Below are 27,660 nucleotides of genomic sequence, written 5' to 3' on the forward strand. Positions count from 1 at the left end.
TCTGGGTTATTTGTGGGGCCTGCCTGGTGTTTTCACATGAGTAGAATGTGTGCTTTTATTTAAAATGCATCTCTGGGTTATTTGTAAAGGTAAAGGGACCCCTGACCATTAGGTCCAGTCGTGGCCGACTCTGGGGTTGCAGCGCTCATCTCGCTTTACTGGCCGAGGGAGCCGGCGTACAGCTTCCGGGTCATGTGGCCATCATGACTAAGCCGCTTCTGGCGAACCAGAGCAGCGCTCGGAAACGGCGTTTACCTTCCCGCCGGAGCGGTACCTATTTATCTACTTGCACTTTGATGTGCTTTCGAACTGCTGGGTTGGCAGGAGCAGGGACCGAGCAACGGGAGCTCACTTCGTCGCGGGGATTCGAACCTCCGACCTTCTGATCGATAAGTCCTAGCCTCTGTGGTTTAACCCACAGCGCCACCCTATGGGTTATTTGTGGGGCATAGGAATTCGTTCATTTATTTATTTATTTCAAAATATAGTCCGGCCCCCTACAAGGTCTGAGGGACAGTGGACCGACCCCCTGCTGAAAAAGTTTGCTGACCCCTGGACTAGACAGCCCTTCTTTCAAACTACAGATAGTAGTTTCAAACTGCAATTCTTTCAAACTGCAATTTCTTTCTTTCAAACTGCAATTCTATGGTTCTGGGCGGCAGGGCCTTTCCCAGATTTCCTCCATGAGATCTAGCGCCTCTCCTTTCAAATTTAAAAACAGAAGTTAAAAATAAAACGCTGAGCCAAGGGGTTTGGGGCGGCCTCTCTTGCGGAGGGTTCTTCCCCACCCCATCGCTGTCACTCTGCCCCCCAGCCCTGCTTCCCCTTTCAGCTCCACCCCATTGCACAACCCACCTCCCCGCCCCGGCTTGCACAACCAACCAGAGCAACGCTGCCAGCCAGGCAGGCAGCAGCAGCAGCAGCAGCAGCCTCCAAGCCTCGGGACAGTTCCTCAAACGCTTCGCTGCTTGGGCGAGGATGGTGCCAAGGCGAAGGTGGCACGGCAGCCCGGGGGGTCTGGCTGGAAGAAGCCGGGGGGGCGGCGGCCGCAGCAGCTGGCACCTGCCTGGCACCATGTGGCTGCTGGGGGTCTCCTGGGTGGCGCAGCTGGTCGCGGCTGCAAGCGGCTTGGTGGACCAGGAGCAGCTGTGCCCGAAGCCGGGTGAGAAAAAGAGACTTGTTTCGCCCATGGCATGGCTGGGTTGGCACGGCTTAAATATTTGCGCGATGCTGCGGAAACGAGCCAGTCCCCCAGTCCTTTGCCCTGCAAAAATGCGCTTTTTTCCAATGATTGCGCCCTGCGATCTGTCCCCTTTGAGCCTCACAACAGCCCCGCGAGGTAGGTTAGGCTGAGAGAGAAGGGGGGGGGGGAATAAAGGGAAATCTCCTTTAAAAATAAATCGTGGAGGCATGTTTCGAACGAGAGGTGCGTGCCCTGTAAGGATGAATTTTTGAAGCTTTTTTTCTGTGTTTCCCTTCGTTTGATCCTATCAACAACCCTGTGAGGGAGAGGATAGGCTGAGAGAATGAAAAATTAGTGGGGGTCTCCCTTTTTTATCCTGGGGGCACGTTTCAAACAACTCCTCCTGTAAGGAGGAAATGTATTAAATTTATTTATTAGATTTATTTTTCCTTTCATTTAATCCTCACAACAACCCCTTAGGTAGGTTAGGCTGAGAGAATGAAAAATTAGGGGGGGAGTGTCTCCCTTTTTTATCCTGGGGGCACGTTTCAAACAACTCCTCCTGTAAGGAGGAAATGTATTAAATTTATTTATTAGATTTATTTCTAATTTAATCCTCACAAAAGCCCTGTAGGTTGGTTAGGCTGAGAGAAAATGGCATGTTATGGAAACGCGAACTGGGGGTATGTTTCTTCTTAAGAGCAAGAGATTGTCTGCCCTGTCAGGATGAACTTAATTAAATTTATTATATGATCGATCTCTCTGTTGCTTCTCCCATCGTTTGACCCTCACAGCAAGGAAGTACGCAGGCTAAGCTGACAGAATGAAATTTTAAAGGAAGTGCCTCAGGACACTTTTACCCTGGGGTCAAGTTTCGTCTTAAGAACAGCCAGTTAAAAAGAGCCAAAAATCCAGAAATATTCAACAAATTGTTAAAACCAACGATAAGCTAAAAACAAGATTCAAACTCACGCATCATTTCTAGACAGGCTTGACTAAAACAAAAATGTTCATAGCAGGTGCAAAAAAGAGTAAAACAAAAGGGTAACATCAATAGGCAGGGAGTTTCAAAGTTCAGACGCTGCGATGCTCAAATATTGATTTCTTACATATGAGTTGAGTTGCAGCCTGAGTATATATGGAAGGTGCCCGCAGGCCCCCCCCCCCATCGCTGCTCTAACCACTGTACCACACTCCTTCAAAGGGCTTTCTGTCGGTGGAGATTTATTGGGATAATAAGGCAGTGAATGGAAAGGTGAAGCCTCCGCAATTTCAGTTTGGCACATTTAATCTGGCAAATTGCGCGCGCGCAAATTGTGTGTGCACCCACCCCTCAAAAGTTTGGAGAAACTGAATTGTTGGTTCTCTATTTTCTTTTTCTTCCCATAACTTGTCGTTGAGCCTTGTGGAAGGGGCTGGCGTTTAGGGGTCTGGATGGAGGAGACGGCACAGATGTGGCGCCTAGTGGTTAGTGCTTGAGAGTGGCAGGAAGTGGCAGAGGGAGAGTGGAAGGCCAGGAATCCTGGCTCCCAATTGTGGGAATGGAGTCACCTTTGGGAAGACCACACACCTCTGAGTTTTCTGTCTGTGAGAATAGGCTGGAGGGGAGAAGTGGTTTGAGATTCTTGAATGATCGCGCCGCCGGCTCCGAATGGTGGTTGCAGCAGGATAGAGGAAGATAAGGGCTATCTTATCTGTGGTTGCGGGCGCACCAAATATCTAAACCACATTGCATCCCCTGCAGAACCCCGGGAACCGTAGATTGCCTCTGACAATCCTACAATTCCCAGCGCCTTAAAACTACAGTTCTCCAGAGTCTTTTCTTGGGGGAGATGTGTGTTGTACACCGCCTTGCCTGCCTTATCTATAGAACAATGAAACTACATTGAGGACAGGCGGAAGCTGGTGGGTCTCAGGACAATTTGCTGCAGAAGCAGCAGCGGGTTTTCTGACTCCTAAGCCGTTCAGACAGCTGAACAACTTTCTCCAGCACTAATTACATTTGCCAGTTTAACTGACTCATCCATATTCCAGTCGTCAATGGAAAGTGACCTTCTCTGCTTCCAGAGATGACATGTGTTCAGACCTGCTGCTCTTGAGAATTATTTATTATTATTTATTCTCATTATTATATTGATATGAACCATTTTTAAAAAAATGATCAAATCATAGGTCCATGCAAAAAAGCCAATGCAATTCTGGGCTGCATCAATAGGAGTATAGCATCTAGATCAAGGGAAGTAATAGTGCCACTGTATTCTGCTCTGGTCAGACCTCACCTGGAGTACTGTGTCCAGTTCTGGGCACCACAGTTCAAGAAGGACACTGACAAACTGGAACGTGTCCAGAGGAGGGCAACCAAAATGGTCAAAGGCCTGGAAACGATGCCTTATGAGGAACGGCTAAGGGAGCTGGGCATGTTTAGCCTGGAGAAGAGGAGGTTAAGGGGTGATATGATAGCCATGTTCAAATATATAAAAGGATGTCACATAGAAGAGGGAGAAAGGTTGTTTTCTGCTGCTCCAGAGAAGCGGACACGGAGCAATGGATCCAAACTACAAGAAAGAAGATTCCACCTAAACATTAGGAAGAACTTCCTGACAGTAAGAGCTGTTCGACAGTGGAATTTGCTGCCAAGGAGTGTGGTGGAGTCTCCTTTTTTGGAGGTCTTTAAGCAGAGGCTTGACAACCATATGTCAGGAGTGCTCTGATGGTGTTTCCTGCTTGGCAGGGGGTTGGACTCGATGGCCCTTGTGGTCTCTTCCAACTCTCTGATTCTCTGATTCTATGATCTCTCTCCGTCTACATTGATTGGTAGCAGATCTCTAGGGTTTTAGAGGTCTTTCCCTAGTCCTACCTGGAAGTGTCAGGATTCGAACCATAGACCTCCTGCATGCAAACCAGATCTTTTAAGTTCTGAAGAAAGAAAACCAACAGCAGGAAGAAGGCAGGAGGCTCGATTTAGAAACCTTAAAAAAAAAATCTTTCTGTGTGGCTCCTCTTCCTCCTATGTCGATAACGAAACCGCAGTTGTGTTGTCTTTCTGTAGCTAATATGCCATTCGGTATGCCAGGATCAAGCCCCAAATCATACTGTGGAAACTGTGCTGTTGCTGCTTCTGCTGCTGTTATATTTATTCACATCCTTCCTTATATTATTATAAATATATCCTTATATTTACTCAAGGCCGCTTACACAAATTAAAAACAACACGGATAAAAACATGTAGAAGAGGTTCGTTTAAAAAAAATTAAGCCATAACAGAATTAAAACGAAATAAAACTAAATCTATTAAAATAAGAAGAGGGGTCCAAATAGTTCAGCACAACTTTAAAACCTTTTTCTTTTTTTTAAAAAAAAGGCTTTTGCTTTAAAAGAAGGCCAACATTGTTAATAGCAGGGGATGATGGGAGTCGTAGTTTAGGCACACCTGGAGGGCCAGAGCCTCCCCACACCTGTTTGATACTGATCATCATAGAATCATAAAGTTGGAAGGGACACTGAGGGTCATCTAGTCCAACCCCCTGCAAGGCAGTTGTCCCTTATGGGGATTGAACCGGCAACCTTGGCATTATCCGCGCCACTCTCTAGATATTTATTTATACACTGCCTTTCCCCCAGACTGGGACTCAAGGTGGCTTAGGGAAATTAAAAACAACACAGGTCAAAAACGAAAAAGCTACAAACATATAAAAGATCATCATCAAAGCGTAATAATAAAATTAAAGCAATTTTTTTAAAAAAAACACCACCCAAATCTTATTAATATGTGGGCAGTGAAAATGGGGCGGCACTGTTAAAAGCACATTCACGAGTCCTAGTGGAATAAAACAGCATTTGCTTGCTGGCAGGGAGACAGCAAGGAGGGAGCCAGTTTAGCTTCCTGAGGAAAGGAGTTCCACAGTTTGGGGGCAGCCACTGAGAAGGCCCTGTCCTACGTCCTCACCATTTGGGACTGTGGGGGTGATGGAACTGAGAGATCTCAGAGCCCTGGCAGATCGGTATGAGAGGATAAGATCTTTCAGATAGTCTGGGCCTAAGTCTGGTTGTGGGCACTGTGTCCCTCTTCCCTGAATCCATGCGATGAAAGCTCCCGGATTAGCAGAGCGCCGTGATCTTTCCGTGGCCAAGTACCGACTGTTCTTGGCAGAGGACCAGGAAGGGTGAAGAGGCCAGCCCAGGGAGGTGAACGGACTGTTTGCTTTGGGCTGTTGACATTTCGTTGCATCCCGGGTTTCGGCAACGCAGCAGGGAAAGGCAGAGGGGGTGCGGGCTGTGTTGCCCACTCAGCGATAGATACACCCCCCAAAAATGACCTTTCCCCCAAGATGCTAATCACTCCCCCCCCCCACAGCCCAGCTGGGTTCCCAAAAGCAGATTAATTCAGCTCAAGAGCAACGGGAGGAGAGACAGCAAGAAAGGGCAAGGAACCTGCAGGCCTCCGACCGAGAGGAGAGGCCTGTCCACACTATACATTTAAAGCAGTATCATACCACTTTAAGTAGGCATGGTTCTCCACCCCCACCCCCCCTGGCCGTCCCCAAAGAATCCTGAGAGCTGTCATTTGGTTAAGGGAGTTGTTAGGCTCCTTCCATTCCCTTCACAGAGCGGCAATTGAATGCTGGAAGGGTCAGGACAAATGGAAGTGCAACACATTGTTAAACTGTGGAACTCACTTCCACAAGGAGGCTGGGACGGCCACCAACTTGGATGGCTTCAAAAAGGAAGATGAAGGACTGGTTCTGCTTACCAAACAATGATTCTCCAAAACGGTCCATAGATGATTGATTGATTGATTGATTGATTATCTATCTATCTATCTATCTGTCTGTCTGTCTGTCTGTCTGTCTGTCTATCATCTATGGACCGTTTTGGGGAATCATTGTTTGGTAAGATAGATAGCTAGACAGACAGATAGATAGACAGACAGATAGAGATAGATAGATAGATAGATAGATAGATAGATAGATAGATAGCAGAATTCAATTTTTTTGCTGTTGACCTTTAAAGCCCTAAACGGCCTCAGTCCAGTATACCTGAAGGAGCGTCTTCAGCCCCATCGTTCTGCCCAGACGCTGAGGTCCAGTGTTGAAGGCCTTCTGGCGGTTCCCTCGCTGTGAGAAGCGAAGCTACAGGAAACTAGGCAGAGGGCCTTCTCGGCAGTGGCGCCCGCCCTGTGGAACACCCTCCCATCAGATGTCAAAGAGATAAACAACTACCTGACATTTAGAAGACATCTGAAGGCAGGGAAGCTTTTAATGTTTAATGGGTTATTGTATTTTCAATCTTTGTTGGAAGCTGCCCAGAGTGGCTGGGGAGACCCAGCCAGATGGGCGGGGTACAAATTATTATTATTGTTGTTGTTGTTGTTGTTGTTGTTGTTGTTATTCCAGGCCGCTCTTTCTCTCACACAACTGCCTTTAGTGATTCAGTCACATATGGCAACAACAACAACAACATGAGACAATATTTCAGGTATCCTTGTTCCAAGCTTCATAGGGCTTTATCCGCCAAGACTGGCACCTACTGTAGAACTTACTTTGATAGCTGATTGGCAGCTGCTGCAATTCTTCCAGCGATAGTCTGTTGTTTGTTAATGGGCTGGGAAGTGTAGCTCTTTGCAGAGTAAACTTTGATGTTGTTTAGTCGTTTAGTCGTGTCCGACTCTTCGTGACCCCATGGACCAGAAAACGCCAGGCACTCCTGTCTTCCACTGCCTCCCGCAGTTTGGTCAAACTCATGCTGGTAGCTTCGAGAACACTGTCCCACCATCTCGTCCTCTCTCGTCCCCTTCTCCTTGTGCCCTCCATCTTTCTCAGCATCAGGGTCTTTTCCAGGGAGTCTTCTCTTCTCACGAGGTGGCCAAAGTCTTGGCGCCTCAGCTTCAGGATCTGTCCTTCCAGTGAGCACTCAGGGCTGATTTCCTTCCGACTGGAGAGGTTTGATCTTCTTGCAGTCCATGGGACTCTCAAGAGTCTCCTCCAGCACCAGAATTCAAAAGCATCAATTCTTCGGCAGTCAGCCTTCTTTATGGTCCAGCTCTCACTTCCCTACAGCACTACTGGGAAAACCATAGCTTTAGCTATACGGAGTACATGCAGAGTTAACTACATTTCCCAAAATCCCTTTGGGGAAGCTATGTGCGTGAAATATGCTTGGACTGTATGCTGTGGATGAGGGCCTCTGATGTAACCTGGGTACCACTCATGCTAAGTGGTGGATTTCGCCACTGGAGGGGCTCCATAGAGCAAGGTGTGGGGAGGTGCTTTCCCCCTGCACAGCGTGTCCTTTCCTGTTGCTAGGATACCACTCCTGGAAAGGTGAAGGTAGCTTTTGTCAATATTTACTGGGTGGGCAAAGCAATGCGGAGGTGACTGTGCCCCCCCTCCCCCCCCGACACACAAACAGGTTACCAACCAGCCAGAATGAATTAATCTGCCTGGCTTGTTTATGTAAACTGTGTGGGAAAGTGGGGTTTGCAACAAAATGTTGCAGCATATCCTCCTAGGAGACCTTCTGCTTTAGGACGCCAGCTGGCTGCTAGCCTTGCCCCTTTCTCCAGCTTAGAAATAGGAAGAAGAGCTTGCAGGATCAGGCCAGCAGCCCATCTGAGGCCCCTGTCCTGTTCTCACGGTGGCCAGCCTGATGTCTACAGATGTAAACAGGAAATGAGCGCAACAACACTTTCCCTACTCGTTTTTTTTTTCCTAATATAATTTTTTATTAGTTTTTTAACATACCATTTTCAACAGTAATTAAACATACTTTTACATCTTATTTGATTTTTTGACTTCCATCAGTCCTGTCTGAAAATTTTCCAATCTAATCTCTTAGTATGCATTTCTTATTTTCCCTATTACATTTCAAACTCGTAACCAATTATCTCTATCTTTTTCTACTTTGTAACACTTCGTATATTCCTCCTTACCAAACTTCTTGTAGTCCTACTAGCGTAATTTGTTGATTACAGTTGCTCTTCAAGTAATTCATATACTTCCAATCTTCTGTAAATCTCTGGTCCGGCAGGTTTTGAATCCTTCCTCTCATTTTAGCTAATTCTGCATAGTCCATTAATTTCGTCTGCCATTCTTCTTTTGTCGGAATTTCTTCCTGCTTCCATTTCTGGGCTAACAATATTCTTGCCGCTATTGTTGCATATAAGAACAATTTAACATCTTGCCTATTAACATCTTGCCTATTAATATTAATATCAATATCATATTGCCTATTAATATCCTATTGCCTATTAATATCTTGCCTATTAATATCCTGGCCTATAGCACTTTTAACGCTGTACTGTTTTTAACACTTGATTGGGAGCCACCCAGAGTGGCTGGGGAAACTCAGCCAGATGGGCAGGGTATAAATAATAAATTATTATTATATTATTATTTCCCCACTCATGATTCCAAGGAGCTGAGGTTCAGAGCCCTGATGGGTTGGACTTAATAAAGGCCCAATCAGTCCAGCATCTTTCTCTCACAGCGGCCAACCGGATGCCTCAATAGGAAACCTTCAAACAGGACCTGAGCACACTGGCAACTCTCCATCAGTGGCTCTTGTGGCAGAGAGTTCCATAGTTCATCCGGCTTAGCGGATTAGCTGTTAAGCGGCTTAGCGGCTTGGGAAAAAGGGGGGGAGGGGAAAAAACCCCGCAGGAACTCGCAAGACATTGTCGTCTTGCAAAGCAAGCCCATAGGAAATTCGTTTTGCGAAGCACCTCCAAAACGGAAAACCCTTTTGTCTAGCGGGTTTTCCGTCTTGCGAGGCATTCGTCTTGCGGGGCACCACTGTATCTATCTATCTAATCTATCTATCTATCTTAATGTGTTGAAGTCAGCCTGGATAGCTCAGTTGGTTACAGTGTGGTGCTGATAACACCAAGGTTGCAGGTTCATAGAATCCTAGAGTCTTAGAGTTGGGACCCCAAGGGTCATCCAGTCTAACCCCCTGCAATGCAAGAATCTCAGCTAAAGCGTCCATGACTACTGCTATGCGCTCCCACGTGGGGCTACGTTTGAAGGTGACCTGGAAACTGCAATTAATTCACAATGCGGCACCTAGACTGGTGACTGGGACTGGCCGCCAGGACCACGTAACACCGGTCCTGAGAGATCTGCATTGGCTCCCAGTACATTTCCGAGCACAATTCAAAGTGTTGGTGCTGACCTTGAAAGCCCTAAACGGCCTTGGTCCAGTATACCTGAAGGAGTGTCTCCACCCCCATCATTCAGCCCGGACACTGAGATCCAGCGCTGAGGGCCTTCTGGCTGTTCCCTTGCTGTGAGAAGTGAGGTTACAGGGAACCAGACACAGGGCCTTCTCGGGAGTGGCCCCCCTGTGGAACACCCTCCCTTCAGATGTGAAGGAAATAAGCAGCTATCCTATCTTTAAAAGACATCTGAAGGCAGCCCTGTTCAGGGAAGTTTTTAATATTTAATGCTGTACATTTGATTGGGAGCTGCCCAGAGTGGCTGGGGAAACTCAGCCAGATGGGTGGGACATAAATAATAAATGATTATATTATTATTATTATGACAAGGAAGGAGAGTCCACCACCTCTTGTGGGAACCTGTTCCACTGCCGAAAAGCTCTTGCTGTCAGAAAGTTTTTCCAAATGTTTAGTCGGAATCTCCTTTCTTGAAACTTGAAGCCAAGGGTTTGAGTCCTACCCTCCAGAGCAGGAGAAAACAAGCATGCTCCCTCCTCCATGGGACAGCCCTTGAGATATTTGAAGATGGCTATCATATCTCCTCTCAGCCTCCTCTTTTCCAGGCTAAACATGCCCAGCTCCTTCAAGCGCTCCTCATAAGGCTTAGTTTCCAAACCCTTGATCATCTTGGTTGCCCTCCTTTGTGCACCTTGCAGCTTGTCAACATCCATCTTAAATTGTGGTGCCCAGAATTGGACACAGGACTCCAGGTGTGGTCTGACCAAGGCAGAATAGAGTGGTACTATGAGTCCCATGGACTGCAAGAAGATCAAACCTCTCCATTCTGATGGAAATCAGCCCTGAGTGCTCACTGGAAGGACAGATCCTGAAGCTGAGGCTCCAGTACTTTGGCCACCTCATGAGAAGAGAAGACTCCCTGGAAAAGACCCTGATGTTGGGAAAGATGGAGGGCACAAGGAGAAGGGGACGACAGAGGATGAGATGGTGGGACAGTGTTCTCAAAGCTACCAGCATGAGTCTGACCAAGCTGCGGGAGGCAGTGGAAGACAGGAGTGCCTGGCGTGCTCTGGTCCAGGGGGTCACGAAGAGTCGGACACGACTAAACCACTAAACAACAACAACATGACTTCCCTTGATCTGGACACTTGACTTCTGTTGATGCAGCCTAGAATAGCATTAGCCTTTTTGGGGGCGGCTGTTGACTCATGCTAAGCTTGTGGCCCACCAAGAACCCAAGATCCTGTTCACATTTACGGCTAGTAATCCAGGTGTTCCCCCATCCTATATTTGTGCACATGGTTCTTCCTGCTGAAGTGCAGAATCTGAACATTTGTCCCTATTGAAATTCATTTTGCTAGCTTGCGCCCGGTTCTCCATCCCTGCGTGTGACAGCTGCATATTCATGAACTAGACCATCTTCAGGGTCCCTTCTAGCCCTACGACTCTATGATTTCTGTATACAGTGGATGCTTGGGTTGAGAACGTGATTCGTGTGGGATGCATGTTCGCAACCCGCAGCCTTCGCAACCCACAGCAGTGCGTCTGCGCACGCGCGGCTTGCGATTCGGCACTTCTGCACATGCGCAAAGTGCGATTTCGTGCTTCTGCACATGCGCGGCTGCCGAAACCCGGAGGTAACCTGTTCCAGTACAGTGGTGCCTCGCAAGACGAAAAGAATCCGTTCTGTGATTCTCTTCGTCTAGCGGTTTTTTCGTCTTGCGAAGCAAGCCCATTGACGGATTAGCGGATTAGCGCTATTAACGGCTTTTAGCGGCTTATCAGCTTATCGGATCAGCTGATAAGTGGCTTAGCGGCTTAGAAAAAGGGGGGAGGGGAAAAACCCCGCAGGAACTCGCAAGGCATTTTCGTCTTGCGAAGCAAGCCCATAGGAAATTCGTTTGGCGAAGCACCTCCAAAACAGAAAACCCTTTCGTCTAGCAGGTTTTCCGTCTTGCGAGGCATTCGTCTTGCGGGGCACCACTGTACTTCCAGGTTTCGGCGGCCCGTAACCCGAAAACACGCAACCTGAAGCGTCTGTAACGCGAGGTATTACTCTATTCGGTTCAGCTCAGGGAAGAGAGGATAAACGACTCTGGGGAAATAACCTGACGACCATTTTTTCCCTCTTCTTTCCTCATTATTTCCACCCCCAGCTGTGTCTCCCAATACAATTCTGGTTCAGCCAGGGATGAACGTCACCCTGCCCTGCCTGGAGGGGGAGCTAGAGAACATCACTCAGGTGCACTGGATGTTCAATGGAAGGAACCTGAGCGCATCCACCGGCAGGCAGGTGATCCCCGGACCCAGCCTCTTCCTGCCGTCGGTGTATTTCAGTGACTCCGGCCGCTACGCTTGCTACACCGACAGCCGCCGACTCCTTAGCTCCCTGCGCCTGATGGTAGAAGGTGAGGGAGACACTTTTACCGCCCTCCCTCTTCCTTGGAATGGATTTCCCAGGGCCTGAGCCAGGACAGGGGGGTCTCAGGCCCAATGTGGCCCACCAAACCTCTCCACCTGGCCCTCGGGATTCCTCGTGACCACGCCCCCTCTCTCCAGAGCACGCCCCCTCCTCCGTCCCCCCCATTGCACCCTCCTCGGGCAACGGTATAATCACTTGTTATTCGTGTTCTGTTCGCCTGGGAAGGATGGGAGATGCTTCCTGGTGTGGCTCGGATGTTTTAGGGGATATATGATTTGTTAACTAATAATAATGATAATGATAATAATAAATAGTGCAACATAACAAAGAGAAATAAAATAAGAACCAGACATTTAAACCGTAAAATGCCACAGCCTGGAAAGAGAATTACAGAGATACAGCATAGCTCCAAAGGGATAAGAAAGTGTGTGTGTGTGTGTGTGTGTGTGTGTGTGTGTGTGTGTGTGTAATTTACAGATAAATTGCAAACAGAAAGAAACATTGGCAGGATTATTGTATTAACCTGCAGTTTCATAAGAGTGGATCATTTAATTCAAAGTAGGTAATTAAACGAGCAAATTAAATGAATTTGGATATGCAGAAGATATTTTAAAAATAAATTTAAGGAACTGCAGAAAGAAGGGGAAGGAAGTCAAACACTGTAATGTTAAAATTATTGTAAAATTAATGAAATGTATAAATTTGAAAAGTATAAATAAAAGCTTTTTTTTTTTTAAAAAAAAAAAGCATGGACTCTTCCAAAGATTCCATTTCCATATAATAATTATATATTATATTATATATAAACAAATAAGAAAATATGTATTGTGCTTTTATATTTGTTGGAAGCTGTCCAGAGTGGCTGGGGCAACCCAGTTGGATGGGCAGGGTAATAATAATAATAATAATAATAATAATAATAATAATAATAATAATAATAATAATTTTTAAAGTGTTCTCTACCTGTGAGTTTCATCATTATAGAGAATAAAGCTTCTATATAGACAAATTGGGACCCCAGCTGCAGAAGCTGAGGCTGCTGAACACACTCTTGGGCTGGGGTATTATAGAATCATAACATTGCAGAATCGAAAGGGACCCTGAGGGTCATCTAGACCCACCCCGTGCGGCTAAAGCATCCCTGATGGGTGGCCATCCAACCTCTGCTTAAAAAAATCTCTGATGAAGGAGAATCTGCAGCCGTTTTTGACCGTTCTCCCCCCCCCCCCTTTTATTGATACACTTTATTCCATGTCTTTATCTTGGATCTTACTGTAATTCATGTGCAAATTGTTGGGCTGCACACTTTTTGATGGTTGGTTTGTTCTTAATAATAATAATAATAATAATAATAATAATTTATTATTTATACCCCGCCCATCTGGCTGGGTTTCCCCAGCCACTCTGGGCGGCTTCCAAAAGAATATTAAAATACTGTGATACATCAAACATTAAAAGCTTCCCTAAACAGGGCTGCCTTCAGATGTCTTCTAAAAGTCTGGTAGTTGTTGTTCTCTTTGACATCTGGTGGGAGGGCGTTCCACAGGGAGGGCGCCACTACCGAGAAGGCCCTCTGCCTGGTTCCCTGTAACTTGGCTTCTCGCAGTGAGGGAACCGCCAGAAGGCCCTCGGTGCTGGACCTCAGTGTCCGGGTAGAACGATGGGGTGGAGACGCTCCTTCAGGTATACAGGACCGAGGCCGTTTAGGGCTTTAAAGGTCAGCACCAACACTTTGAATTGTGCTCGGAAACGTACTGGGAGCCAATGTAGGTCTTTCAAGACCGGTGTTATATGTTCTCGGCGGCCGCTCCCAGTCACCAGTCTGGCTGCTGCATTCTGGATTAGTTGTAGTTTCCGGGTCACCTTCAAAGGTAGCCCCACGTAGAGCGCATTGCAGTAGTCCAAGCGGGAGATAACCAGAGCATGCACCACTCTGTCAAGGCAGTCCGCAGGAAGATACACAGCTGCCCTGGACACGGATTTAACCTGTGCCTCCATGGACAGCTGTGAGTCCAAAATGACTCCCAGGCTGCACACCTGGTCCTTCAGGGGCACAGTTACCCCATTCAGGACCAGGGAATCCTCCACACCTGCCCGCTTCCTGTCCCCCAGAAACAGTACTTCTGTCTTGTCAGGATTCAATCTCAATCTTTAGGAATGCTTTTGTAATTTTGTAAAAATAAAAAATAAATCCCATAGAGTAAGCAGCCTTGCGCATGGTTTTAGCTTTGAGAAGGTGGCGCATGCAAGTGAAATGAGGAATGAAACAAGCCAGACCTTTGCATATACAGAGGGAATCCGGTGAACTTTCTTAAACTGAACTAACTAGCCAGCACTGGAGTTCCTGAGCATATGCGGAAGGCTGCCTATCCTGCCCCCATGTAACAGTCTCTTCCCCCTTTTCAGAACCGCCAGAGGCGCCAAACTTCACTTGCTTCCGAAAGAGCTTAGCCAAGGACATTTTCTGCGAGTGGAAGACGGCTCGTGGGATGTCCACCCACACCAAAGCCAGGATGTGGGTGCAGAAAAAGTGAGTGGAGGCTGGGGAAACATTTAAACCTTGGGAGCGGATCTGATATGAGGGATGTCGGGGTTGTTGGGTTAGCAATGGGCAACCCTGTCATTCCCATCCCGATCGTGAGTTCGCTTTTCTATATTTCCACATCGGTTTGCGCTGATAAAGTAAATCCTGATGGGAATTTTTCGGCATTCCAATGCTCATTTACCCTACTAGATATCAGCAGAGAGACTGTGTGATGTTAACATATGAGAGTGCTGGAGGTGAAATAGTTAAACAGGTTACCCAATCAGAACCCAGGGGGGTGGAGTCAGAGGGACTATAAAACCAGCTCAGGGAGGCGTTTGTTGGGAGTTGGGTGGTCGGTTGGAGTGGGAGTGAATTGGGATAGAGTCTGTGGGGAGGTTGAGTTAGTGTAGCGAAATAAGCTGAGTCAGGAACAGTTAGGGGCTAGGAAGACAAGCAAATATCTGAGAGGTGGTTTAGTGAGTGAGAGCAGGTAGCGGAAGTTATAGGTCTGGATAGGCACCCCATGATTGTAATGGACCGATAACCGTTTATGAAACCACACGCTTGTTAAACTGCAATAAATAAACAGAAGTTTATGTTCCATTTTAACCCTGACTGGACTCAGTATTGTCCCAGGTAGGGCCTGGGTGGTGGTAGCGATAAATAAAGTGGTGGCACAGGGATCAATAGACGGTGAAACGTCCGGGGACCCTGTGTGATCGCCACAGACTGCCTCATCTATCACCTAGAACAGTGTTTCCCAAACTTGGGCCTCCAGCTGTTTTTGAACTACAATTCCCATCATCCCTGACCACTGGTCTTGCTAGCTAGGGATGATGGGAGTTGTAGTCCAAAAACAGCTGGAGGCCCAAGGTTGGGAAACACTGACCTAGAAGATAGAATCACAGAATTTGTTAAAAGAAAAAACTGCTCCTTTTTCCTTATGGGGTATCCAAGAGCCCGTATAGAGTCTTTAAGTGGGTTCCCTCTCGGTAGGAGAAAATAACAGAGGCTGACCAGAGTATACTGAGAAGCAAAGCGGCTAGTAAGCCTGATCTTTATTCAACTGTTGCAACAGGGTCCCCACTCACCAAACTCAGGAGGGAGGAGAACCCTGAACAATGGTGCACAAGCTCTTATACAGACTTGTGAAATTGCCCACCCTGTAGCTGAAGACCACCCCCCCCAAAAAATCATACATACCGTATTTTGCGCCCCATAGGATGCTCCGGCCCATAGGACGCACCTAGTTTTTTGGGGGGGAAATAAAGAAAAAAAAATTTATTTCCCCCCCAGGTGCGGGGCTGGAAGAACCAGGTCGGGGAACAGTGGGAAGGTACGCTCTGCCTCCCCGCTGTCCCCCGAGCTTGTGGGGCTGGCGATGGGGAGAAGTGCGCTGATCCCGGGACTGCAGGCAGCTCTGCGCCGCCATCCGGAGCGGGGCGGGACTTCGCGCCCCGCTCCCGGTGGCCGCGCAGAGCTGCGCTGATCCCGGGATCAGCACACTTCTCCCCATCGCCAGCCCCACAAGCTCGGGGGACAGCGGGGAGGCAGAGCGCTGATCCCGGGTACATTTGCTCAGTTTTGGAATCAAAATGGCTTCAGGTCAGTCTTCCTGTGCTGATCTATGTACGTGCGGTTATGAAGATTGCCATATATCTAAGACCTCAAAATTCCTATCACACTTTCCCCCCGTGTCCCCTAGTTTCGTCGGGGTGAACGGCGTCGAGCAGCCCTGCCGCTATTACACCAAGTCCCGGAAGTTCTCTTGCCGCATCGAAGGAATCGCTGACGACGTGCACATCCTGAAGGTGTCCATCTGCATCTTCAACCTGGCGGGAGCCCTGAGCAGCCACAGTTTCATCAGCACCGAAAATCTGTGTGAGTAGCAGCACCTTTACTCTGAATGGGGGCTGGTATGCCATGTGCCAGGGCGCATGTTGTGCTGGAGCTGGAGCGAATCTGCCTGCCCCCGACTCTCCTCCCTGCACATTTTTGATGCTTGCAAATTCTCCCAAATATTCCTAGACGCATGAGACTCTTGATCTCAGTGCTGTGCTTTTGAGCCCCACATGGGGCAAAAATTGGTGCTTTCCACCAATTCCATAATTCTATAAAGTGTAGAATTAGGACTGGGGGAGCATCAGTCTGCGGCCCCCCAGATCTCTCCATTTGGCCCTCGGGATCCTTCCCGAGCCCCTGGTCATTCCCCTCATGTGCCATGAATGGTTTGACACGGCTGGGAAGCGACCGTGAACTCTTATCACCTTCCTTCCCAGGATGGTCGACAGAGAGAGGTTTTTCTCACTCTCTCATAACATCTGAATTGGTGAGCATCTAATGAAGCTGAGGGACGCGGGTGGCGCTGTGGGTTAAACCACAGAGCCTAGGGCTTGCCGATCAGAAGGTCAGCGGTTCGAATCTCTGCGACGGGGTGATCTCCCGTTGCTCGGTCCCTGCTCCTGCCAACCTAGCAGTTCAAAAGCACATCCAAGTGCAAGTAGATAAATAGGTACCGCTCCGGCGGGAAGGTAAACGGCGTTTCCGTGTGCTGCTCTGGTTCTCCAGAAGCGGCTTAGTCATGCTGGCCACATGACCCGGAAGATGTACGCTGGCTCCCTCGGCCAATAAAGCGAGATGAGCGCCACAACCCCAGAGTCGGCCACGACTGGACCTAATGGTCAGGGGTCCCTTTACCTTTTTAATGAAGCTGAAGGTCAGGAGATTTGGGAAAGGTAAAAGAGAGTCCTTCTTCACGCAGTGCATAGTTACACTGCGGAACTCCCAGCTGCAGGGGACGATAGCCACCAACCCAGATGGTTTTAAAAGAGGATGAGACAAAGTCATGCAGGAGGCAGCTGTCTTGCGCATGAGTGTGTGTAGAGTCTAGCCTATGGGACAGAAGTAAAATTTACATATCGCTCCTCCCATTTTGCTTCTAGCCCTGTGCATCACAGGCATGCGGCCCTTGGAAGCTTGCCAGGAGGGACTGTGGCCCTCAGAATTCAAAGAAACCATTGCTTAAAATGCTTGCTGAAAGATCCCTTCGGGTTGTATGTTTTGTTTTTATTTTAAACGAGAAGTTTATTTAAACAACAAGACGCTTTACTTGTAGGGAAAACTATCCAAGATCCAATTTTTGTTTAGAGTAATTTACCCCTACTTAAAGACAGATTGCTCTGCATGTAACAGCTACGTACAAAAAAGTTATAAAATCATCCTTGGTTGTGCAGCGATAAAAGAAAACCATTAAAATGATCGAATCAAATAAGGTATGCAAGGTTTTTGTTTTTCTACAATGAGAGCAAAATAACTTACTGGACTATAAAGATAAAAGTTAGAGGAGCATGCCATGGAGGAATGGGGCATTTTCACAGACCAGTTTGTTTTTACCACCCCATCTCCATATGATGTTGATCAAAATATACCATTGGCCATTTAGTTTAAAAAATATATGCCTGTCTGCGCACATACACCAGCTATGTTATGTACAATAGAAGGAAAATGGTCAAAGGCCTGGAAACGATGCCTTATGAGGAACGGCTAAGGGAGCTGGGCATGTTTAGCCTGGAGAAGAGGAGGTTAAGGGGTGATATGATAGCCATGTTCAAATATATAAAAGGATGTCACATAGAGGAGGGAGAAAGGTTGTTTTCTGCTGCTCCAGAGAAGCGGACACGGAGCAATGGATCCAAACTACAAGAAAGAAGATTCCACCTAAACATTAGGAAGAACTTCCTTCCTGACAGTAAGAGCTGTTTGACAGTGGAATTTGCTGCCAAGTAGTGTGGTGGAGTCTCCTACTTTGGAGGTCTTTAAGCAGAGGCTTGACAGCCATATGTCAGGAGCGCTCTGATGGTGTTTCCTGCTTGGCAGTGGGTTGGACTCGATGGCCCTTGTGGTCTCTTCCAACTCCATGATTCTATGAATAGGAAAAGAAATCAAAGAGAGAAAGCTATACTGCAGTAGTCAAGATGTGAATGAACCAAGTCTCGTTTTTCTAATTATGAATGTGTTGCCTGTGGGAAAGGGAGTTTGGTACTCTGGTCCAGCATGAATCCAGCACAAATGCTCCATTATTGCATCAATGACATGTTGCAGAAAACAGTCGAGAAAGTGAGTGTGTGTGTGAGAGAGAGAGACTTTCCTTTCTCCTTTTTTAAACCTGATTATCATCATCAATCTTTATTAGGGTCCAGAGACCCAACAAATCATTACAAAGCAATATACAATTCATACAGCCTACCTCCAGGTTAAACAAGCATTTTGTTCAGAATATAGGGATTATTTGTTCTTGCAACCACCGATAAAAACTTTGCTACTGCTAATGTTCTAGCATTTGTCCGGTCTTCCAATAGGAACCTGACATAGTGAGCCTCTGATTTTCCTGGGAAAGGTACCAGCAAGGGTAGTATCAGTTTTTTTAAACCTTTCTGGCTGATCTCCCCCCCCCCCCACAGTGAAGCCAGACCCCCCAGTCGACGTGGAGGTGAGAAACGTGGAGCTGCACCCCCGCAAACTGTTTGTGACCTGGCGCAAACCCCCCTCTTGGGGTTCCTCCTTCTTCCGCCTGCAGTTCGAGATCCGCTACCGGGTGGAAGCCTCAACAGCGTACAACAAGGTCTGCCCTTACTTTTGATTTTGGGGTGAGGAGAGGGCAGGCATTCTCTGAATCGGTACAAGTTGCAGTGCTCGATTTCGGAACGCGGAAATAATGGGGGTCCCCACCTTATTTCCTGTGTGCCTCTTGGCTGCTTCTTTCATTAGACCAGAGGCGGGGAAACCTGTGGTCCGCTGGGCGTTGTTGGGACTACATTTCCCATCATCCCCAGCCAGCATGGCCAATGATCAGGATGATTGGATTTGTAGTCCAGCGACATCTGGAGGGTCGCAGGCTCCCCATCCCTGTCCTGGACACATATCCCAACCAATCAGGGACCACGTATTTAATGCACTTTAATGGAGCGGCGCTGGGGAGCCTGTGGTCCTTCAGATGTTGTCAGACTACAACTCCCATCAGCCCCAGCCAACCAGGCCACTGGTTAGAGATGATGGGAGTTGTGGCATCTGGAAGGCCACAGGCTCTCCACTAGGCTATGCTGATTTGCAGTGGCAAACCCCCGGGGTTTGAAGAACCATCCCCAGCTCTCCCTCGAGAGCCTGTTGCATGCAGCACACCTGCTGTACAACTGAGCTCTGGTCCTTCCCCTACATATCAAGTTTCCAGTCCTCATGGTACCATATTGAAGATCTGGCTTTCGCAGACTCTGGGTCCGCCTAGCTCAGCATTGCCTACACGGACTGGCAGCAGCTCTCCGGGGTTTTAGGAAACACGTCTCTCCCAGACTCACCTGGCGGTGCTGCCGCAGATTAAACCTGGCACTTTTTGCATGCCAGGCCACTGAGCTGTGCCCCTTTCCCTTTCTCTCGGCTACAGATTCACCTTCAGGACGAATACACTGCCTACACCATCTCTGACGTGATGCCAGGTGCCCGCCATATCATCCAGGTGCGGGCCCGGGAAGAATTCAACCAAGGGATCTGGAGCGAATGGAGCCGGGAGAGCTTTGGAGTGCCCTGGACAGGTTGGCCCTCCTGTGCCCCTTTCCGTTGCCCCTCCTGTGCCCTTCCTTATATGGAATGTTGTGGCTAGTAGGAGAGGATATACAGTCATACCTCATGTTACGTTTGCTTCAGGTTGCGCATTTTCAGGTTGTGTCCCGCAGCGACCCAGAAGTACCAGAAAGGATTACTTCTGGGATTCACCGCTCGCACATGCGCAGACGCGCAAAACGACGTCACACGCATGTGCAGAAGCGGCAAATCGCCACCCGCACGTGCACAGGCGCAGGTTGCATTCTTTTCAGGTTACGAACGGGCCTCCGGAACAGATCCCATTCGCAACCAGAGATACCACTGTATTGACTAAGTATTGTTCTTCCTCACTCACGCTAGTGAGCTGGTAGCAGAGTATATTCCCCTGTATATTGCAGGAAGCTAGTTGGTAGATTCGTTTGAATCTCTTGACTTAAGCAATCCAGTCTGGCTTGTCCAGAATCCAGACTGGATTTGTTCCTGGTAAATCCCCTTTGTTCCCTCTTAAAAAAAATAAAGACGCGACAGTCTTCTATTAAGAAAACAGGAAGTTTACTTACATTCAGTTCACAGTATGATCGTGAAGGCAGGCTTTAGCTTGTAGTTGCAGAAGAGAGTGTGGGTTCATCCCGATACGATACAATATCTTTATTGTCATCGTCCCATACAGAACAATGAAATTGAAAAATCTACATAAGACATTTAAAAACCCCTAAAAACTCTGAAACCCCATTTTAAAATACAATATACTATAGAGACTCCTTATACTGTGCTTAGAACCAGAATTGCATTTGGGTAGAAACTGTTTCTCAGGCGGTTACTCCTGGTCTTTATAACCCTGTGCCTTCTTCCAGAAGGCAGAAGCTGAAAGAGATATTTCCGGGGTGCGTACTATCCTGCGCTATCTCTGCCGCTTTCTTATGGCACCTGACAGCATAGATTTGATCCAAGGTGGGAAGAGTGCACCCAATTATTCTCTCTGCAGTCTTTACAACCCTGGACAGCATTGTTTTTCCCCTGACCGTGCAGCTCCCAAACCACACACACAGACCATAAGTTAATACACTCTCCACAGTACAATGGTAAAATGCCATCAACCATATGGGACTGAGCCCATGTGCTGCTGGCTAAGAGCTAGCAGACAGCAAAAACATCAAGACGGAACGAGGCGAAAAGGCGAAAGGAGAAGGGAAGATGGCTGCATGACTAGGCCTTTATAGGGTCTCCCAGGATCACGCCCATCTACCTGGTCACACGCAGGGGGAGGATGCTCCAAACAGGTGTGGCAGGAAGTCCTCCTGGCTGCAGTAACATCACCCTGTGTGTCCACTCTGGGCAAACAGGAAATATTGTACTTGACTGCTTTCTGTGATGTTACATCCCACAAGGGTCGCCATTTTGCAACCTGCCAAGGAGCAGAACGAGGGGTTAGCTAGGTCAGGACTGGCTCGGCTGTAGTCTGTAGGGCTCCTAACAGTCCTCTAATTCAGCCGCAGAACATCAGCTTTGCATGCCAAAGCTCCAAAGAGCCACTGCGGGTCAGTGTAGGCAAAACTAGGCTAGAAGAAACAATGGTCTAATGGAAGTTGGAGTCTGTTTGGAGGGCCACGGGCTCCCCTTCCCTGCTTTACGCCTCTGTTAAGTGCATTTAACATGTGATCCCTGATTGTTTGGGACATGCGTCTAATACGTATCAGTTGTGTGGAAGCTGGCTGTAGTTCCTGAGGAGTTGAGGGAAATGTATTTTGGGCCTGCAAGGTGGTACTCTTGTAAAATATATATATATAGGGTGAGCAGAACACATACACAAGCCTGAGTCACTGATGCCTAGGCTCTGAGGAGATAGACTTGTGGGTCTAGCTTCAAGATAGATTTTTGTCCCTGCAGCCGAACAAAGCAGCTCTCTCTCTCTCTCTCTCTCTCTTTCTCTCTCTCCGTGCCTCGCCCCCAGATCTATTTTTTATTCAATCCCTTCTTTTTCTCCTTGGCATTTCAGAAACCAAGGACGGCGACTCAGAAACCACGCTGGTCCCCTCAGAGGTAAATAATTCCCACGAGAAGCAGGGCCTTTTGGGTGGTGGCTCCAGAGCGCTGGAACGCCCTCCCTGCAAGCGGTCCATATATACCCCACTCCAGTCTCTGATGTAGTTTCAAAAACAAGCAAAGAGTTCCTGCGCTTCCACTGTCTGTTGGGGGCGGTTCGTAAGATCCTAACATTGGAGGGAGGGGACTTCTAGATCACTTACCATCAATGTGTTTTCCCTAAAATTCAACCCAAATCTACCCACCTGTCACTGAAGTTCAGGTGTGGCCCTCCAGATGTGGGTGGACCAGGAGCTCTCACCAACCCCAGTCAGTGGGGTCAGGGTTGGGGGGAGAATGGATAATCTGTTCATTTTGGTTTCTCAATTTTCCAAAGTTAGGCCCTGTAGCAGTACCACACCACTTGAAGCAGTTATGGCTTCCACCCAAAGAATTCTGGGAGCTGTAGTTCATTAGGGGTGCAGAGAGTTGTTAGGAAACCCCCACACTATTCCCCTCCTAGGGCTACAATTTATTTTATTTATTCTTTTATTTTAAATGGAGAGATACGGCTATTCAGAGTTGGCTGCACTCAGCCTGTTATGTACTGAGTTGAATAGGATCCAAAAGGCAGCAGTCTGATTGGTCCTAGAACAATAGGATTCAGAATGCAGCAGTCTGATTGGTCCACAGGAGCCACCCAATCCCGCTCCAGGTGGAAGTAAATCCACAACCTGATTGGCCTACAGGTGAATCCCGGAATTAGCCAATCACGTGGGGCCCATTGTGTAAATAATGTATATAAAGCAGACATTCTGGGAGAACTTCCATTCTTCCTCACCTCTATGAGCTGAATAAAGAGCATGAAATCCACTCTCGACTCTGAGTATATTTCACAGCCCTTTTCTTTTTTGCTCTCTCTTGCAGGTTGATCCTTTTGCCACCACCGTTAAGCCCAAGTACACTTCTGAGCATCCTGTTGTCATGAGCAAGCCGACAGGTAAGTGTGCCTCCTCTCGTGGCCTCGCTTGTACAAAGGTGGCTTTTTATACATGCCAAGGGCTGCAAAAAATACGGGGACATCACCCGGGCGAAAGGCTGGGGGTGACGGGAGCAAGGATCTTTGGCAGGTAGTCTTCCCTAGTGGTGATGGCAGGCGATAGCCGTGCTCCCTATTTGTGGGTGACCTTGGGCCAGACACTGTCTCTCAGCTTAGCCTAACTCACAGGGTTGTTGTGAGGATTAAAGGAAGAGGGGGAGAGTTATGTACGCCCCCTTGAACTCCTTGGAGAAAAAGGTGGGGCACAAATGCAAATTCGATTCCATTTTGATTTCCCACAATGCCCCACGGCAGGCTCTTTTGGACTGAGGGCCGAATTCCCTGCTGGGCAACCTGGCCAAGGGCCAGATGGAGAGCCGCATTTGGACCCTGGACTTGAGGGTCCCTGCCTTTGCCCCAGAGAGGTGCAAAGCTGGAGGCATTGTGGGAAATGAAGAGGGTGGCCTGACCTAACTGTGTTCCCTGATTGTTTGTCCCTTCTAGTGGAAAATGCTGCCTCTACGCCTCTGTACTTGTTCCTCATCATGGCTGTAAGTGTGACTGGAATTGTTGGCATCTTGGTCGTTGGAGTCATTCTCCGGTGAGGAAGACCACCTAATTTTCGGGAGTTGGGGGGAGGGATGTTGATTACTGGGAGCGGTGAATCCACGAAACCTTGGTCTTGGAAGATGTTTAGTAGGGCCAGTTCTGGGGTGATTTCTAATACCTGCTTAGTTATTTTACATATTTCTCGTATGGCTGTTTGTCCAGAATAGTTGGATTTTGGGGCATTCCCACCACATGTGGAGGTATGTGCCTGTGGAGGTGCACCCTCTCCAGCATTTTGGTGAGGTTCCTGGGTGTATTAGCGCTAGTTTCCTTGGTGTTAGGTACCACCTGTAGGTGAGTTTCAGAGTGAGTTATTTCCTTTTCATTGATATGGATTTTAAAGGGGGGGGTGTTAGACCACATTTTGGTCCACCGAGTGGGGTTAATCTCATAGTTTATGTGAGCCTGGTCTTGGTCGGGGAGGGCGGGGTATAAATAAATTATTATTATTATTATTATTATTATTATTTTATTTATTACTTCTCCCCCCAAAAAACCACCAATGTCCTTTCTGTTGGGGATAATTGAGACTGAAATTCCCAGGTGTCAAAAACAGTTGTTTATGTCTGCCACTACTGCGGCCCGTGTTTTCTTAGCCCCCAAATGGAAAACGAGCGAGGTCCCAACCAAAGAAGAATGGCAACTTAAACTGAAGGAATATGCGCAGCTTGCGGACTTAACATATAGAATAAGAGAACAAGAAGAACATAGTTTAAAGAAGATTGGAAAACGTTTATTGAATATATGGGGGGGGGGGAATTGTGTAGACTTGAAAACGTTGGCAGCATTAAGATAAATTTAACAGTGTAAATGAGTTTTGATGGATGCCATAATCAATGGAATACTGAATGGTTTAGTTTATGTAAAAGATGCCGGGATTTATGATATGCAGAAATGAACCATGGAAAGAGAAGAAGGGAAGTCATTGAGAGTGTATAGATGCATTTAAATGTATAAGTCTTAAGGGTCTTAAATGTATAAGTCTTAAGGGTGTATGAATGCATTTAAAGCCATCCAGGCCTCCCATGGATGTGATGGTAGAAATGTGATCTCAAAGCAGGCCATTTTTTTTTTTTTGGTTGTTCCAGGTATGGGAAAAAATGGGGGACGTCACCTTGCGGAGAAGAGAAACCCAGGACCGCCCCACCACACTCCCTGACCCTCATGGCTCCCGAGCCTCCTCTGAGTTCCTCTCCTCTCCTCTCCCCTCCCGCCTCGCCCTTCAGCGAAAGCTCTGTCGACACCCCGAGCATCCCGGAGAACAGTCCCTACGATGTTTCAAACGCGGACTATTTCCTGATGCCGTAGTAGCCGACAGACGTTGGATTTAGGGAGGTTATTGGGTGCCGCAGCGTCCCCAGATGTGGGCACCGTACGTACCTGAAGGATGTGGAGCGTCAGGAACACAGCCAAGGAACCTGGGACATCGTTGAGAGTCCCTTGGGTCATACCAACATCAGGTAGCACTGACGTCAACACCCACGCTGCTGAGATCTAGGGAAGGTGTCTGCTCTTCTGTCTGGAGTCAGGCCGCTCCGAAGATGCTCCACGTTCAGGATTTTGTTCGCCGCTCAAGCTCATCAGGAAGAGCTCAAGTGTCCTTGAAGCCAAAGATGGTGGTTGCAGATATGCCAAGTCCCTGCTTGGGTTCTATGATGGGGATGCGCACAGCCGCAAGGTTTCTTCCGGCCCACTGCCGGAGAAAACGGTTGGAGGCACCGACAACAAATTGTCCCTACATTTTGGAAGTTCTTTCCAGGAAGCGTCTTTCCTCCTGGATTCATTAAGTCAGGGAGGTAACTGTCTGTCGTCGTCGGAGCTGTCAGCCCCGAAGCGGCAGATGATGGAGGAAGTGGTTTTGGGTACCACTTTGAGCAATCGTTGGCCCTTTTCTACATGCCAAGGAAGGGCATCCGGGCCAGATTCCAGGGCTGGCCCAGGATGTTTTGTGACCTGGTTCAAAGGCGAGCCAGACTGTTGCTCCATCTGGCTCAGTATTGTCTACACTGACTGGCAGCAGCTCTCCAGGGTTTCAGACAGGGAGTCTCTCCAAGCCTAGGGAAGCAAAGGACTGGGCCAGGGGGCTTTTGTACGCAAAGCTGATCCATGGGACAAGGTGCCGTTTCGTGGCCTTCCCTGATTTCACGCAAAGGAACTGATCTGTCTGGCAACTCTTTCCTGGTTGAAGGGGGCAGAAGACAGGTAGTCCTCTGGGGATTTGGTGCTGCTTCCTGCCCACCAGGAAACTCACCCCCAAGGCAGCCACCTAACCCTACCTAATGGCTGGGCCGGTGCAGTCAGAATCCTATGATGTATTGGAAAGAGCGGGTGCAAAACTGCCTTTTAGCTGAGCCAGACTGTCGGTCCCAGAGTTGTCCTTCTCACCGCCCTACCATGGGAAAGGTTTCGGACTGAACAACAGGAGCTTCCCCAAGGCCGAGTCCAGCATCCTGTTCTGTCAAAGGCCAGCCAACTGTGCCAATGGGAAGCCCGAAAAAGGACCTGGGCACAACAGCAAACTTCCTCCATCACAGAAAGCATGTGTGCGGTCCCTGAGTCGTGGGTGCAGCGCACAAGGCTGTGTCACTGGTCCTGCACAGGAAAAAACATGGCCCCAATCTGGCTGGGGGCAACAGAGATTTGGCCTTTCGAAATCGAGGGGCTTTGTTACCCACAGTCCCTGCCGTGCATCAAAAGAGGGAAGGGAGGACTCTTTCCGCAGTGTAAACAAGTCTCCAACTCATTGCCTCCAACGGGGAACTTTGCTGCTCTGGGATGTTACAAAACCCAGCGTTACTCTGTCTTTTTTTTTCTTTTCCTGCCGCAGAACAACAGAACTGATATTTACTTTTTTCTTCTAAAGTTCACAGCGCCAGACTATTTTTTTGCTATTAGCTGCTTTCTCTGCTTGCTTGGGTGAAAGGTGTCCCTGTGTCTCAGATGCCGCCCACGTAGGAGACGGTGATGAATCTAGGGGTTATGGGGAGGCAAAACGCCGGAGGTGATTCTGGCCAAGGAAGGCTCTGCCAAAGAGCCGTTAAGATTCATTCATGTTCATTTCCCCAACATCCTGCCCCCCAGGCAGATTTTTTCGGCCTGAGGAGAGAGGGAATGGTTTGCAAAACAGCAATCTTACCCCCTTCCCGCCCAGGGGAAAAAGAAAAGCTATCCAGGTAGCCCCACAAGTTTAAATTTGTTGCATTTCTCCTCTGTGAGTGTATGCTGCCTGGACACATTTTCCTTATATATTTCCGCAAACGAAAGGGACTAGCAACTTTGGGTTTTTTGCTTAAATTAAAGCTGCCAATTCGGGAGAGGGCCTAATGGAGCTTAAGTGGTTGTTTTGAGTATGCCTGGCATAACTTCTTCTTTCGCTTCTCTTTTTGGTGTACCCTGGGCAGATGGCATAGTGGCTGCCTAACTCTCCCACCCCACCCTGAAATTATGTTTTGCAATAAGGAGCAACCCCTCCCTTTCTTTTTCTGCCTGCTCCCTGCAAACAGTGCCTTGCTTGTTTTCCGAACCTGAACCTTCCCTGGGCGAACAGCCCGGAAATCACTGCTTTTTATGCAATCGGCGTGACGTTCAGGTACCAGCTCAGCAAAGCGTCTGGTCCGATGCCACCAAGGTAAACAGATTTCTCATAACCCTGTGCCTAGCAAAAAACTTCAAAGGCCAGTGAGTGCCAGCCCTAGGAAACTGCTGCCCTCAGCAAGTTCGATGCTACTCATTTTGGACTCTCTCTGAATCAAGGTTTTCTTTCCACATAAATGCACTACATGCGTTGAATCAGCAGGGGAAAGCTAGGACGATGGCACGGCTGCCAGTTTGTTCCTGTCTTAACCACTCCTGTGCTTAGCTTGTGTACATTTGTGTAGACACATGGCAGTATTGTGCCACTTGAGCTTCAGGGTCTTTGGACCCCACACTTGTTTACAAATTCTCTCTACTGCTGGTGCATGAGGAGCTGTATCCAATATATGAAAATAGCAAGCTCCTTCTCTTAAGTGTGGGTCTGTAAATAGGCACTCAGAAGTGCAAAGCATTAGCAAGCTTGCAGGAGCCCCAGGGTTTGTAGAAATCTGAAAATTAT

The 27,660-nt window shown here is 48.0% G+C and overlaps 1 protein-coding gene across 1 annotated transcript; it reads left to right on the plus strand.

Annotated features, from left to right (window-relative positions):
• Positions 1–926: 926 nt before the first annotated feature.
• IL6R (interleukin 6 receptor) lies at positions 927–26,429 on the plus strand. Its single transcript, XM_083477205.1, has 10 exons — positions 927–1,162; positions 11,510–11,761; positions 14,182–14,305; positions 16,008–16,183; positions 18,763–18,923; positions 19,740–19,887; positions 21,894–21,937; positions 22,847–22,919; positions 23,463–23,559; positions 24,656–26,429. The coding sequence occupies exons 1-10, from the start codon at positions 979–981 to the stop codon at positions 24,873–24,875; spliced, it is 1,479 nt and encodes a 492-aa protein (XP_083333331.1). The 5' UTR covers positions 927–978; the 3' UTR covers positions 24,876–26,429.
• Positions 26,430–27,660: the final 1,231 nt, after the last annotated feature.

The sequence above is a fragment of the Podarcis liolepis genome (assembly GCF_965112155.1).
Source record: "Podarcis liolepis genome assembly, chromosome: 15".
Lineage (NCBI taxonomy): Eukaryota > Metazoa > Chordata > Lepidosauria > Squamata > Lacertidae > Podarcis > Podarcis liolepis.

What these genes read in the sequence shown, in the direction of transcription:
- IL6R (XM_083477205.1), top strand. Translation starts at nt 979, where the DNA reads ATGGTGCCAAGGCGAAGGTGGCACGGCAGCCCGGGGGGTCTGGCTGGA. An exon ending in CCTCAACAGCGTACAACAAG is followed by an intron (nt 18,924 to 19,739) that starts GTCTGCCCTTAC and finishes TCTCGGCTACAG; the next exon opens with ATTCACCTTCAGGACGAATA. An exon ending in TGTCATGAGCAAGCCGACAG is followed by an intron (nt 22,920 to 23,462) that starts GTAAGTGTGCCT and finishes TGTCCCTTCTAG; the next exon opens with TGGAAAATGCTGCCTCTACG.